The 16324-nt window shown below is 48.5% G+C and overlaps 1 protein-coding gene across 1 annotated transcript; it reads left to right on the forward strand.

The window, feature by feature from the left end:
* The first annotated feature begins 6589 nt into the window (after positions 1–6589).
* TAPBPL (TAP binding protein like) lies at positions 6590–11211 on the forward strand. Its single transcript, XM_059823379.1, has 7 exons — positions 6590–6656; positions 6977–7225; positions 8503–8787; positions 9247–9588; positions 9774–10097; positions 10831–10920; positions 11159–11211. Exons 1-7 carry the CDS (start codon positions 6590–6592, stop codon positions 11197–11199), a joined length of 1398 nt encoding a protein of 465 aa, XP_059679362.1. The 3' UTR covers positions 11200–11211.
* The last annotated feature ends 5113 nt before the right edge of the window (positions 11212–16324 follow it).

The raw sequence follows: 16324 nt of genomic DNA on the forward strand, positions 1-16324 counted from the left end.
TTTTTTTTTTTTTTAATGCTGTTCTGTTTTCTGTCCCTAGAGATCCTTTCTGGGAAGTCTCATAATGCTTTACACATGACAATAAACTTGTTTGTGCCGGTATCCTGCAGAAAACACAAGCAGCATCCCAGTTTTATGCAGAGGAAACTGAAGCAAATGAACACAGGGAACCTGAGCTGGGCCGGGAGCAGTTAAAGCTGGGTGCTCTGATCCTTCACCCTGTGGCTTAAGCCACTGCGCAAAAACAAACTGGCCATCCTTTAAAGTTGCTTACAAAAGTTCACCTGTCCTCAAAAGGTCCCATATAACATAAGTCGCCCAATATTATCACTGTTTTACACAGGGAAGTTGACAGAGGTGAAAATATACAGCCAGACTTCCTAGACTGGTCTCTACATCAGGGCCTCATCCTTCACATATCATGTATCTGATTTTGAAAGATGCTGAGCACCCAACTGTAGCTGCAGACCATGGTAGCTGCAAATGCGTGTCCAAAAATTGGGTGCCAGTATCTATGCTTAAAAATGGAGCCACTCAAAATTATGGATAATTTGGGGAGGGGGAAAAAAAAGATGCTTAAATAATAGGGTCTCAGAGTAAGTCAGTGTTCAATGCTGGTGAAAGAGACCCGGAAAAAGTTCAAGCTGTGAACCATCTCTCATCTGATCAGCCACTCAGCTGTAAACTGGTGTAGCTGCCCTGAAATTGTGGCTTATGTTAGGTATGAATTGGGCTCGTTTTACCTTTAGTGCCAATGTCACCGGCAGTGCTGCTGTTCCACTTCTGTCCTCCTTCTGTCGATGTCAGAGGATTTTGTTCTTGTATCTCCCTGCTCCTGGAGATCGCATGACTTCAGTTCCAGCCTTATTACCGCTGATCCTGCTTCTTCCCTGTGCAGGATGTGCCAGAGTCAGACTACTGGGAGGATGCAACCTTTGCAAATGTGGTGGTTCGGGGTGCCGGTCGGAGACAGGAATGTTGCAACCTCTACCTCTTGGGATCAGCCGGGGTGTACATACATCTAGGAGACTGGATCATTGTCCTTCTGGTACTGCTATAGGGTACACTGGAGAGACACAGGCTGCTAATTCACAGAGAAAGAGAGACAAATTCGCCCCTGTGAATACATAGGTATACTTCTGTAAACTATAAATTTGGTTAAGTAATCTTCAGTATACACAGTGGAAGGTGAAAATCCACAGTCATCTTCAGGTTAGTCTGGTTAACCTGACACTGGAAGAGGGAAAGCTGTACAGGGAAGTGGAGATCACCCTTATAGCGGTGCATACCCACCTGGCAAATGTCAGCTGGCAGCCACTTACCACTTTGTCTTGCATTATCGCTGGTGGAGAGCTGTGGGCTGGTGTCGGATGCAGTTTAATTAATCAGAGGATGCAGGCAAAGCTAGCTCAATGTTGATGGTCCTGCTCATTAGCAGAGTCGGCAGAAGCTTTGGGGAGCTGCAAGGAACCAAATTTGCCTGCCCTGTTTATCTTGGTGAGCACAACGCTGGTTTATTTCAAAGGTGAGAGGCTTCGGTTTGGGTCCAGCAAGTCCTTAGGCTCCTAGTTTAAGCTTGTAACTTGACCAATGGAAAGTTAAAACTCTTCCTAAATTTCAGCTTGAGGGACTTGATTAGAAGAAACTGGGCATTTGGTGTTTTTCAAAACAGGCCTTTTGCTGTGGCGGGGTGTGAACTGGAAAAGGGGATCCAAGTCCAGCAGAGCATTGAGGTTGCCCTCAGTCCAGATCCCACACTCTGGACCTTCATGGGTTTGATCCTGTCTGTGCTGCCCACAAGTCTTGCGAAGGGCAAGAGCAACACTTCACACACTCCAGGCTGACGTGTTTCCTCTGGTTGGAAGAATGGGAACTGAAATGATGGCATCCTGGAAATCAGGTGGTCAGAGCAGGGCAAAAAGGCTTGGGACAAGAGAGCAGAAAGGTGGAAAACAGGAAAGGTAACGGGTTTGGATAGAGGAGACCTGCCTGATTATAGGTGTCATTGGGGAGAGGCAAGTGGAGAAAGGTAAAAGGGCACACGAATGAAGGGAAGTGGGATGTGGAGGAGGTGATGTGGCTGCAAATGGTTGAGGAGGAAATGATCCAATTCAACAGACACTGGGAGAACAGGAGTGACATTTAGGAGAGCAGAGACATAAGGGGAACGGAGAGTTTATTTTATTTGGTTTCAACTGACAAAGTAAGACATTTGGATAAGCCTGGTGATCTCAGTGAAATGCAGACTCTGTTTTGAATTGTAATTCATACAGTGGACCTCACTCTGTGGCACAACCTCTGTTCTGGGTTAGAGTTTTCAGCCAGCGGGTTGTTGACACATGAGCTGAGAGGCCACAGCAAAACCTCAAAGAGTCACAAATTTTGATGTTCCTGTATGCTCATCATTTGCTGCCAACAGCAGACTTTCTGGATAAATGCTTCTCCTTGAGGAAGGGGCTGGAAATTCCCAATCAGTGTTATACAGCAACATGGGGCAGATGAGATTTCTTAAGGGATGAAAGGGTAGGTCACCTACTGACACGTATCGTAAGTCCGGGCTGGAGGGAGAAACTACTTGCCAGGCCTCCAACTCCCAAAACTAAGTGAGCACAGATAAGGTGGAGTTTATCGGAACAGTGTTTGTTATTTTGCAAAACTCTGTAACTCCTTGTTGCTTTCTTAAGAATAAAAATTATTACGGTTGAAAAAAAATCCAACAAAACCCACGTCTTAGCTTGTTTTCTTAGTTTAATCACATTAATGTTTGCTTTGCTTTCAAAGCAGATGTGGTAATTCCTGCTCCCTCAAATTCACTACACTCCTTTTCTTCTGCCCCACTCTTCAGTGTAATTTTCCTGGTTGAAGACTTAAGGCAACATATCAGCAACAATTATTTTTTTGGTTTTGACCCCATCCTCTTTGCATAGCCACTTTCTCCTTCCTGGTTTGGTTATTTACTTATATGAAAAACTTCCTCTTCTTTTAAAAATCCATTTTCCATGTTGTTGCTGCATTGTATCTACAAACATTTGAAGAAGAGTTTTCTTTGCCAATCTCTCTCCTTACCCTTCACCTATTTTTAATAACCTTCTGGCTGTTCAGCCAGGTAGCTACAGAGGGATTTTTTGCTTCTTTACTTGGGGAGCAAGTTCCACAGCTGCGGTGCATCGCCCACAGAAATTCTGGGCGTCTTTCACATCCAGTTTCCTTACCGCTACAGTCCATGTTAAAGGGTTTTCTTAACTCCTTGATTTTTTTTTTCTTTTGGAACAAAACCTTCATGTACAGTACAGACCTATTATCATTTAGCTTCCCTAGTCCTTATTTAGCTTCCCACTTAATTTATATGTAAGGAAATTATGGTCACATGCTCCAAATTTATTTTTGATGACCACCTGCTCTATGACTTAATTGCTATTTACAGCTAACGGATCTTTTGTAGGTTCAGCGATGGTTTGTGAAGGAATGCGTCATTTGTCATATTGAGAATTACAGGCCTAAAGCCCGTTATGTTTATCAGAGATTATTCTCTGGTCCCTAACTCTGAAGTTAGTTTCCCCACGGCAGCATAGTTCTTGCTGGGATTTATCTCTTTTACTATTAGCTCCCTCCCTTACATGGGCAGTTATGAACTTGAGCGGTTCACAGTGACTTCAAGCTGCACCAGAGAAAAGCCTCTTTTAACTTTCTGAGTTTCACCTAAACAACCTGTAACACCATTCATGGGATGCTAATGCACTATTTTTATCTTCCTTTCTATCAATCCTGAACAGCAGAATATTTTATGCCAGGGGTGACTGTTATTCTAGCATACTTCTACTACTTGCATGATAGCTAGTTTACACCCCATGTTAGTTGCTCATACTTCTTTCCTACCAATATCTGGAAGGCAGTTACAAAGATAATGGAGCCAAAGTCTTCTCAATAGTAGCAGGTGATATCACAAGGGGCAACGGCAACAAGTTGAAGCTTGGGAGGGTCAGGCTGAATTTCAGGAACGATTTTTTTACCAGAAAGGTAATGCAGCACTGGAACAGGTACCCAGAAAGGTGGCAGTATCTCCACCTTTGGAGGGTTTCCAGACTTGGTTGGACAAAATCACAGTGACCCGAGTGAGACAGAGGTTGGATCAGAGACTCCGGAGGTCTCCTCCCACCATCACTTCTCTGATTCCCTGAAGTACACCAGCATCTGCCTCCCTGGCCTCACCCGCTTCCCGTAGCTGAACTAGATAGCCCTTTGGCTACTGGTATTGTCTGCTGCTGCTTCTCTCATCACAATTAGTATATTCTTTCCCCTTGTTGTCTCTGCCCATCGATACCTCCTTATCTGTCATCACATAGTTATTTAACCGGTTTTCATCTCCCTATGTAGGAAAACAGACACACAGCCCTCTCCCAGCAGTTGCAGCGTCACTGAATAGCTCTCTTGAACGTGATACCTACACAGTAAAGTTATATTTACTAGCTAGCTTGCAAAGTTGCACAACTTTTTACCAGAGCTGTTTCTTTTAGCCAGGCTGATCCAACATGCAACGGATTGCAGCTCTAAAGAATGGAAGAGAGTCCCAGCTTTAGCAGACACCTGAAGGGATTTGATTACAGAGAACAGTCGAGAGTGGCTTACGGCTCTGCAAAACAAAGTCTGTCACAACCGCTGTGTTGGAGCCTCTCTGCAGGCAGAAAGCAGCCCAGACAACTCATTTCCCAGCCACAGCACAGGCTGCAGACCTCCCCCAGCTCCTCTGCAAAAAGAGCTAATGGGCAAATCTGCTGAAATGCAGTTTTGGCTCCACTGGAGCAGGTATAAAAACAAATCAGGGAAAGGAGCCTTGCTTGAGCAGAGCGCTCTGTTGCATTTGCCTGGGGTGAAGGAGTTGCACAGACGCTTGTGCTCTGCTTCATTGGCTGACGGGATTACGTGGGTGCCCTCCGAGAGTGCAGATAAAGCCGGATAATCATGTGTAGGGCCAGGAAAGCGGAGATGAGTGCATCTCAGATTGAAGGGGGATGCAGGGACTCACAGGGTGTACTGGTAGGTGTGTGATATCACCCTGGTGCGGCAGTGGGAGAGCTAGCCAGAGCGGCTGGCCGCATCTGACTGTTCAGGGCTCCGAAGCGTAACTTCAGCAAGAATTCATATTCCTTGTGAGGCTTTTCCAAGTAGGACTGAAGTGGTGAGTGAGGATGGGATTGGGATGGAAGGGGTAAGTCTGTATCAAGTTCGCGAAGGGTCTGGAGCATAAGTCTGATGAGGAGCGGCTGAGGGAGCTGGGGTTGTTCAGTCTGGAGAAGAGGAGGCTGAGGGGAGACCTCATCGCTCTCTACAACTGCCTGAAAGGGGGTTGTGGTGAGGTGGGTGTTGGTCCCTTCTCCCAAGTGACTAGCGACAGGACAAGAGGAAGCGGCTTCAAGTTGCGCCAGGGGAGGTTCAGGCTGGATATTAGGAAAAATTTCTTTATCAAAAGGGTTGTCAAGCACTGGAAGAGGCTGCCCAGGGAGGTAGTGGAGTCACCATCCCTTGGAGGTATTTAAAAGACGTGTGGATGTGGTGCTTAGGGACGTAGTTTAGTGGTGGACTTGGCAGTGCTAGGTTAACGTTAGACTCGATGATCTTACGGGTCTTTTCCAACCTAAACAATTCTATGATTCTCTGAGAACCTATATCATGCTTCTTGGGCTGGGTGTCAGGAAGTTGTACTGGAAGAGCTGGGGCTGGGGGTTGTCACGGTTTCCTGCAGGTGTGTATACATGATTATAGCCGGCCAGAGCAAGGGTAAGCTGCCTTGCTGCAGGGCTAGCCAGACTGTGACGAGAGGAACAGACCAGCAGCGAAGCAGCCATTTTCTCTCCGCGTGTCTGAAAAAACAGGGAAAAGTAGTAGTTAAAATACCATCTCAGCTCATCCGTTTTCTCTCTCGTGGCTTGATATTTCTTCCCACGAAGCCAGGGCTGACTTGGCAGCCGGCGGCGGCACCACACGCTGCCGGGCTCGGGGGGCTGGCTCACGCTGCCGCAGCGCAAACCGGCTTCTATGCAGTTGAAGGTTTTGCAGGGGGAAAAACATGAAAAAAAAAAAGAAACAAACCATCTTCAACCTCTGAGTCTTTCAGAACGCTAAAGGCTTCTAAAAAGCAAGCGGGCAGAGATGTGGCTGCTTTCAGAGGCTGCTCAGCCGGCCCTGAGGAGATGAGCTTGCACGCAGAGGCGCGGTGGGGAAGGCTGATAGAATATTGACTTAAAGAGGGACGCGGCAAAAGCAGCCCAGCCACAGGTTTGGGGGTGCTCCTCGATCCCGGCTGATAGCGCCCCGCTTCCCTGCCGCCTCAGGTCTCCCGCGTTCGGTAAAGCGAGAGTTAACGGGTTTAAGCTTTGGGGTTTTTTTTCCTTTCTGCTTTGCCAGAGCGAAAGCGAAAGGAACAGCCGGCATTGCGGCAGCCCACAGCCCGTCAGCCTTTGGTTCCCCTCAGGATTTCGGGGCGTGGAGGCGGCCTGGCCGCGCTGCTGCTGGCAGCCGGGCCCACCTTCGGTTCCCCTCAGGATTTCGGGGTGTGGAGGCAGCCAGGGAGGCCGCTGTGCTGCGGGGCAGGATGGCCGGGGCCCCGGTGCTGTGCGGGGCCCTGGTGCTGTGCCAGGCCCTGCTGGCTCTGGTGGCGGGTGAGTGGCGGGGGCCAAGGCCGGGGCCGGGGCCGGGACCGGGCCGAGGCCGGGGCAGAGGCCGGGGGTCCTCCCGCGCTGACACCCCCCACCCCTTCAGTGAAGGCCGGGAGAACGGGGCTCTTCCTGGAGGTTAATGCTGTTGCCAGAGGAGCGTGGCGCAGGGCCAGAGGGGTCCGCTGCCAGCGGGGCTGGGAGGGCAGCCCCAGAGCGGCAGCCAGCCCCCATCCTCCCGGTTATTCCTCCCCCATCCCACAAAAACTCATCCGCAGTTCGCAGTGGGGTTCATGCATTCAACCGGTTCTTTTCCCTCCCTAAAGGGCCAGCGGAAGCTCCCACACCAGCGCCTCAGTTTCGCAGGGTGGATATCGCCCTGGGCTGCTCCTACGTGGGGGAAGATGTCAGAGGCTTGCTGCGTGCCTTCGGCGGCAGGTCCTCCGAGCATCCCGCTACCCTCGTGCTGAGGGGTATCAGCGTCCGAGACGACGGGAACTTGGATGATGTAACGGAGTACAAAGTCCCACAGGAAAATCCTGACTCCTCTTCTCCCATTGTCTTTGAAGCCTCAGGTGAGTGGGAGAGCTGAGGTGGGAGAGCTGCCGCCGGGGTTTTGGCCACTTACCTGCAATGCGCTTCTACAAGATTGTTCTTTAGACAATTAATTTTTGAATGGCCACTAAAGTTACACGCATGATTCCCTGAGTTCTTCAATTTGGACTTTAAGAAAGGAAGTTTGTGGGAGATGTTAGAAAGCCCCGTTGAGGCACCTCCTTCATAGCAGGTCTATCCTAGATTGCCTATCTTTTGGGAAATACTGTGTCAAAACCAACTCAGGAATTATTCCACTATACAGCATTACCGCACCCATAAAAAGCGTTCACATCTTTAGTTGTGCGGGTGTTTTTTGCTAGCAGGAAGCATGGTGGTAAGCAGGCATAAAGCAGAGCTGTCCTGCTCAGAAGGCTGGCTGGGTGCGACTTGGCTCTCCTTGCTCCTCTCATGGGTGCCAGCCTGCAGTCCAGCCTCTGTTCCTCTTGCTTCGCACGTAATGTTGCAAACGCAGTCAAGCAATGGTCTGAGGCTGTACTTCGCTGTGGTCTTGTTCCCCCCCTGCAGTGCTTATCTGTGAGCATGTGCTTCAGTACAAGCTTATTCGAGGCTCTGAGACATTTTCCGAGAGGAAGCTGAAGGCCTGGCAGGATGCATTAGCCTGGGTCCAAGCTCTCCTTCAAGTGGTGTGGATGGACTGGGCGTGGGTGAGTTCAAGCACACTGCAGCCGAGCTACTGTCAGGCATTGCAGACATGGAGCTAATTTCCAGTGATGTCTGTGAGAGTGTATAGGTCGTTAGGATGCTTGTGCCTGTGCTTAAGCCCATGCTATGATCAAAGGCACAGTTACAGCGTGTCTCTACATCCAGCCGCTCCTGCCTTCCTACCACCCTTTCTTTCCTTACCTGGGATGCCTTGGTGTCCCCTTTGTTTTAGGCCTAAAAAGAATAAACATTGCAGGTCTTTACTGGGCATTTCACACGCACAGCTTGCTTTCTTAACCTAGCTAAATGGAATCTGTTCTGTTTATTCTCCTTTCCTAACAGCTTCCTTTGCCCAGCATCAACTCCGTGCAATCTGGCAGGATAAAATACAAACAACAGACCAAAGGATGTAAGACAGTCATGACAAACCTCTCATATTCTTTGCAGGCCTTCATCTATTAAGCCTAGCCTGGCATTTCGGGGCTCTGACTGACCCCTGCAGTGCATGATGCTTCTCCAAAATACGTGTCTCATCATCTTGCACTCTCCCTTTTGGATTCAGGTGGTTAACCCTCTTCCTCTATCCCCACAGCCCAGGCGGTACCCATCCCACACGCAGAGTCCTTGCTGCACGCGGACTGTGATGGGGAGGAGGTGAACTGCGAGGTCTCCCCATACAGCTCCCAGCAGGCTGGCGAGGGGCCCTGCCATTCCTCCTGGTTCATGGCCACCCTGCGGCTCTCCAGCGGGATCAGTATCGCCTTGGTGCTCAGAGGACCCCACTGCAGCAGCCAGGAGGGGGAGAAGGAGCACGATGCAACACTGCACCCAAAGCTGAGGATTCCTATGAGCAAGGAGGGGACGTTGCTGACCACAGGTGACCAGGTGGCCCGGGGTGCCCCCGCAGCACGGAGGGACATGAGGGGAGGGGAGCCTGCCTCCCCAAGAGTCCCATGCCCCACCTCTCAGCAGGACATGAGGGCTGCAGGGAGTTGGTGCTTAGGGAAAAAGGGGTTGTGCAGATTGCCCCCCACCCTGCATCCTGTCAGGGTTTCCCATGCCCCAGCCCCTGAGGACGACGAGCACCTTCAAGACCATGACGTGCACTTGGTGTCCACCTGTCTCCCTGCCCTGCTAACCCCACTGGGCTGGCTTCCTCCAGCTCTTCAGTCCACGTGGCCCCTGGGGCATCACATAGGGTGCCTGTGCCTCCTCCTCCTCCTCCGGTGGGGAGTTCACTGCCAGCCCTTCCACCAGCCCTTCCCACCCGAGGGTGCCTTCTTTAACCACACCTCATTAACTTTCTGTTTGCCTGTGCCCTTCTTTCTGTTTCTAGTTGAATTTCAATCGTCATCACGCAACACTTCCCTGCGCACGCATCTTGGTGGCTCAGTCACCCTCAACTGCCGCTTTGCCTTGGCTCCTGGCTCCTCGCTTTCTTCCCTGGAGTGGAGGAGGCAGCATCGAGGCAGCGGCCGTAGCCTTTTCCGGTACCAGGTGGGGAGCGCAGGCCCAGCAGTGGAGCCAAAAGTCCACGTGGATGTGGCGGAGCTGCTGAGGAGCGGAGACGCATCGCTTAGCCTGCAAGGAGTGAGCGTGGGAGACGAAGGGATATACATCTGTTTGGTGTCCACCCCACTGCACCAGGCCCAGCACATCATCCAGCTGCACGTGGCCGGTGAGGAAGGGACATGCCTGGGGGCAGCAGGAGTCCCATGTCCCCAGGAACTGAAACTTTGCCCTGCACCCTTATCCCATTGCTCCCAACACTCATTGTCATAGGCAGCTCATCTTCTCTCCCTTGTGGACGGGGACTTTTGTACTCTGCTAACAATAAGTCAATTCCCTCTTTATTTCCTCCAGAGCCTCCACGGGTTCGTGTCATTCCAGCAGTGGTGTCATTCGAGGATGATGTGACGCCTACTCTGACCTGCAACATTGCTGGCTATTACCCCTTAGATGTCTCAGTGAGCTGGACACAGAAGACTCCTGAGGATGATGTGGAAATCCCTCTCTCAAATGCACGTTTCTCCAGCCACCGGCAAAGCCGGAATGGCACCTACAGCATCACCTCCTACCTCAGCATCAGCTCAGCCACAGTGCGGGCACCAGCCATCTACAGCTGCCATGTTTCACACGTGGCCCTGGCAGAGCCCATCTCGGTGAGCGCCCATCTTAAGGCACCAGGTAGGTGTCAGGGGCAGGGGGGCGAGTTCTGCATCCTGCCCAGACCTCCTCCCACCTCATCTACCCACCACAGGGATGAAAACCTCTGAGTCACACCACATCTGCCTGTTTCTCCATGCTTTCCTTCTGCTGTCCTCTCATACCATCCTCTCTGTCCTCCTCTTCCCTTTCCCTTTCACTTCCTCAGCTTTTATTTCACTCCCTGAAGCTTTTGGGGAGCAAGTATCGCATTCCCTTCAGGGGAAAAGAGATTTTATGACCGAAAGTGGAGCAACAGAGCAAAAGTTTGTAGGGCATGGGCTGGACCCCGCTGGACAGGCACAAGATAAGAGCAATGCCCCAAGGATTTAGATGCCCAGCTGGACTTGATGTCCAGCTGGAGACCAGTGGTGCTCGAGAACTATAGCAGAAAATCCTTCTCCCCGTTGGAGCTGTTGGGGTTCTCGCTCTCCTTGCTGATGGGAGATTGCTCCTGTGTCTCCTTCTGACCCAGCAGGGAAAAGCAAGCAATACTGCAGTTTAACAAGTTACGACACATCAGTCCAGCCAGTATAACTGGCCCTGGGTCTGGGCCACTGTGGCTTTAGCTCACGTGTGTCGTCTCACATCTGTGTACCTGACAAAAGCATGCACACTGTCAGTTGCTGAGGGAGCTCGTTTAACTGTGACAACCCGCTGGCTGTTCAGCTGCTCCAGCCAACCTAACATCACTGATCCTCCTCTTCCTCTGCAGAGCAAACGGGATCGGAAGGACTGGTGGGGGGTTTCATTGCTACCGTCATTTTCATCGTCGTCCTCTTCATTGTGCTCAGGAGAAGAGCAGGTAGGAGTTTAATGCTGAGCCACTTCCCTTGTGGGCAAGATGCAGCGAGGAGCATCTTCCTCTCCCCTGCACACTCGCTCAGGAGAGATGGAGGCCAGGATATCCCAGGGTCCTGGAGGGAGATGTGGGGAGCGGATAAACTGGAGACTCATTTCTGGTGGAAAGCAACACGAGGTGATGTTTTGCACCGCTTTGGTCTTCCTGCATCTTACTTGGGTTTTTTCTCTCTCCTTTTCAGCTAAGCCAAAGTCTGAGCAACTTCTAAGGGCTTCAGAATAGAGGACACTCTTGTGTCACCCACCTGCAGTCCTTTGTCTCCCATCCCTTGACACATCCTGCTCAGGAGAGCCAGCCCTGTTCAAATATTAACAGAGCTATTCGTCGATATGGGAGGGGGAGAGCTGCCCTTGGCGGAGGAGCTGAGTGACTGTTCAGAGGTGGACTCATGGAAAAACACATCTTCATCTTGGGAGGGCAACATCGCTAGCCTCAGCTCTTTACTGGGATGCGGCATTACAGTTTAAGATATTTATGTATGTTTGTGGTTTAACTGTGAAGTTGGGCAAATACGTAGGCAAAATTGGTACTTCAAAATGGTAAATCCTCAAACAGAGGAAGTCACGAGTTAAACTTATCGCAAATCAAGCAATCAGAAAAATATGACTCTCCAGGAGAAAGCTACAATAAAATTTTTAATAGGAATTTCACTGCTAGAAGTTTACAAGATGGAGAAGACCTGTGGTTCTGTAGTTGTGAAAAAGACAGACACAATTAAACGCTTTTCCTGCCTAACAGGGAATTTGAAGGTAACACTTGGAAATCTTTTATATAACCAACAGGGGGAAAAAAAAAGCAGAAGGAAGGTGTGGATGGAAAGGAGCTATATGGCACACAATCAAAGTGAGAATTTATGAAGCATACAAGGTGATAAGGAGTGTTCAAAATAATCTGGAAAAACTGGATTGCTCCAAGTGCTAACAGCACTTGGAGGGAGTTTTTTCAAAATACGTTGAAAACCAAGAAATGCTAGCAACGGCCTAGGCTCTTACTGGGTGGCTATAGGTAAAACTGGTGACAGAGAAGATTTTTGATGGAGGCTTTTTGATACAGAGAAGATAATAGTTATTTGTATACAGAAAGAAACAGAATTGTGTATTCATACTACATGAGGATGGTAAACAACTTCCTAATCTATTTGCGAAATAAGGAAGGTTTTAACAGCATCTATTAAGTGTAAGTATTTTCAGATCAGTAGCCAAGAAAATTTGCATCTCAGAATCATAAAAGATTTGGCTGAGGGGGCACCTGGCTGAATGGAGCTAGGTATTTAGAAATCCTGGCGTATGAGAGAAATCCCAAGGTCTTGGAAGAGCGTGTAGTGCCAGTGTTCACAGAGAGAAAGCGAGATGACACCAACAACTTAGATGGTTCCGTAGTAATAACCATAGGTAAGAGAGTGTGAAGTTATCACACGTTAGCTAACAAAGGCTTCAAGAATGAAAATAACATTAATAATTCAGTATGTTTAAAAAAAGAAAAGTTGTGAGAAACAAACCTGACTTCATTCTTTGATGAAGTAATACATTTGGTTGATAAAAGCACTGGTGCAGATTTAACAAACCAATAAATTTGTAAATTCTGAAGAAAAAGTCATAGTGTATGTATACACCATAATTTGCATTATATGGATTAATTACTAGCTAACAGACAAATGGCAGAAATTCATTGTCCAAAAAGAAGCAGCAATCACCGCTGAAAGAGTGTGCCTCCCTGCAAGAACTGTGCTGTTCAATATTTGCATCAGGGTATACAACTGTAAAAAAACCTGTTGATAAAATTTGCAAATGGCGAAATCGGTAGCTAAAGCGGAGGGAGTCCTTCAGAGCCACACAAGTCACCTGGCCAGCTGAACCTACTCAAACAAGGTAAGATGCTCAGGAATGCCAGTGGAGTCTCCTCAGGTATGGGACCACCACACTGTCTCACTGCTGTTGATCCACGAATCCCAATCAGTTGCCTGACCTGTGGGAACACACGAGTGACCATGGCCAGAAGGTAACTGCTGGTGGAAGCAGTTTTTGCTTGCATCATTTCCTCTTCATTTTTTATGCGTTACCAATAAGTATTTTTAGTTCTAACAGTTGTCTTCTGTCTGTGCACCTCCCACACCGCTCTGTGGAGTCAAGCCTCCTGCATGGCTCCGCAGCCGGTGAACAGGCGGGCTGAGCCCCACGCAGAGGGGGAAACCACCTGGGACTCGGGAAGGGGAGCTCCAAGGGATCCTTGGTGTCAACACCAGTCCCCTCGCTCTCAGAGGCTGCTACTCTAGGGCAGGACTCACGGAAGCTTTTTGTACTGCCTGCTGCATTCAAAGACACCCCCAGATAATGCATGGGTGCGTGACAGCCAGGGAGGAAGGACAAACTGCCGAGAGAAGGAACCTCACTGGTGACCACTGGAGAAGTCACTGTCACCGCTGACTGACAACGCCGAGTCGGAAGCTCCAGCAAAGCCTGAAGCTGCAACACCCATCGGCAGTGCAGGCACCCATGTGGTTTTTTAATATGTTGAAAGCTTGGAGGTGGTCCAGAGCAAAATGACAGGACCAATTAGGAAGGTCAAAAAACACCTTACAGGGGGGACTTTGAGCCATTACTCTGGTCTTACTAAACCAGTACCTCTCAATTACACCACAGAAAATACAGAGTACTGGTGGCACCGTAACCTGCAGAGAAAGGCACAGTGAGAATCAACAGCTGCAAGTTATATTTAGGCATGTTCAGAGTAGAATAAGACAGAACATACTCAACGATGAGGATGATTGTCCTAGCCACCTGTCAATAAAAATGGTAGACTATCTCTCAAGGTCTTCAAATAAAGGCCACGTTACCTTTTTCAAGCTGTCCTTTAATAATCATTTTTTGAAAAGTTAATGGCATCAGTTAAAAGAGACACTGGGTAAAATTCCAAGGCCTGTGTTACACATGAAGTGAGAGCTAGTGCTTTGTCTGCCTTTTTGGCCCACAAACCAACACAAAGGAAAGAAAAAAAATAAAGGGGAGACGCACGAAATGCGTTGACTAGCTGTATTCCTCATAAGGAGAAATATACCATGGCATTTGATTTTATTCGACTACCTGATCTCTGATGCTCCCCACTAGACTTGCTATGGGGAGTCCACAATTACTGTGTCCCTGAAGGTCTCGAGCTGAATTTAAACCACAAAAACAAGTAAAGCAGCTAACCTAAAGCAGAAGAAGTAATACCCACTGATAAACAAACTGACCTTGTGTTTAACAACAATGTTCCTTATATTTTACATATAAAACACTCATTACAGAAAATGCCACTAAGAGACTGAAAGTTCATCAAAGATAAACTCGATTGCATTATAAAGACATGTATAGATAATAAGTTCTGTGTCTCTGGGAGACAGACATGCTGCCTTCCAAGGTCGAATGTGCCATGGCCAAGTGCCACATGGCATCAATGCCTGGCCACGTGAATTCAGAAGCAGGAATCTGGTCATCATCTGATTAGCTGCTAGGCAGACCAAGCCGGTATATCGTGTCAATACAAATAAATATTAAATGTAGGTGTTTACAACTAGTTCTTTAGAATTATTTCATATAAGACATGAAATTTGATACAGACTTTATCAACCTGCAAAATGTAAGATTAAGTTCTTTGCACTTGAGTCAACACAAGATTACTTAGGGGCTGTTGGCTGCATTGTATTGTGAATGTGGAGAAGAAAACTTCTAATGTGGTATTGAAAGAGCAGTCATTTTGCAAACAATAAAACCAAGTTCAAGATTACCTTTTCCACATAGGTTGCCCTTGTTTGATTATGCATCTGCTCATTCAGTTTAAGCTAGCAAAATAGATCCAGCAGCCTAATTACACTGGTTTAGATGCACTTTATGAACATAGCTGAAGCTCAGCTGGTACATGCCTCAAAGAGAATGTGCATTAACTAGCAGTATTTAAATGAACTGTGTTTGCTTCAACCTCACATTGTATCATAATCACACATTCTGCAGCACTTCCAAAGCAACTGTGGACATTGCTTCTCTAGCGCAGGTACCACAGCGCAGACGCCTTGTTCAGTCAAAGCCCTTTTCTGGAACATGACAGACACCGTACATGAGAGGCCACTCTCCACCCTGAAGGTCAGCGAGCCAGCCCTCTCCAGCCATGCAGCTGCTACCTACACGCCACTGGAATTCAATATAAGTGGCCCCGCTGCAAGCTTAGCAAGGATTGCTTTTTAAACCATAGAGATGTCACTCTTGAAACATTTGAGAATGACATCTCTGAAAATGTCAGAAGTCCTGAGAGCTGTGCTCACCCTTACACAGGATTGCCACGTTCATCACAGATCAGACTAGGAAGAGTCCTTCTTTTGTGCCTGAAGGGTTACAACGGTACAGCTCCCTACAGCGAGGAAAGCTGTCCTTTATAAAGCTTGTTCCCACCTTGGCATCATATGCTCAGGCTGAGAAGCTTCAAATTCCACCTGTCACCCTCAGCCTCTTGCAGACTCATAGTGAAGTGCCTAATGCACAGGAATCATTCAAAGCTAAAAAACCCCTCTCCCACAGTCCACCAGGCAATGACAGACAGTAACTCCTTCAAGCCTAGCATGCAACAGGAAACCTATTTCCATACTGACCATAGACATACCAAACTTTCCCACATCTCCCCCATCTTGGTCAACGAACTGCAAGGAATCACTGCAACCCGCTTGGTAGGGGTGGGCCGGGACAAAGCATCAGGGCCAGCATTCATGCTCTCCGACTGTACATTTCACCCAGATCAGAAGCTTGAAGCAGCAAGTTCCGTTGCAAGAGCTTGGCATCACAGTCCTCCGTTGGCTTGGCACAGTGAGCAGCAGGTGGTTCACACGTATACATAGTAAGGTGACTCCCGTGTGGCTGCAGCTTCTTGAAAGCCCACAGACATCAGGTAGTTCTTCTCAATAGCTGGATACCTCTTTTCATAGAGAAGGTCATCTCACAGCTATACCAATGGCTGCTTCTCCTCCCTAGCGCTACCTGCAGGAACACTGCCCCTGGGCTTCTCTCTGTGAAGAGTACGAAATGCTGACCAAAGACACGTCTTCACTAGCACTGTGCGTTTGCTTTTCTTAGTAACAGCCATCTTCTGCATTGATCACTTTCTCTGGCCTGTCTTTCATCTGGACTTCAGTGACAGGAGCAATGACAAGCTAGAATGGGTAATGAAGCTCCTGTAATATTCCGCACTCTCCCCCTCTCAAAAAAAACCAAAAAAAGAAAGAAAAGAAAAAAAGGGAAAAGGACTGGGCTTTTCTTTTCCCAATGTCTCCAGCTCTGTTACAACCACCCCCTAACTTGTGTGCCAGACAAAAGCATAGGACACA

The sequence above is a fragment of the Gavia stellata genome, chromosome 1, assembly GCF_030936135.1.
Source record: "Gavia stellata isolate bGavSte3 chromosome 1, bGavSte3.hap2, whole genome shotgun sequence".
NCBI lineage: Eukaryota > Metazoa > Chordata > Aves > Gaviiformes > Gaviidae > Gavia > Gavia stellata.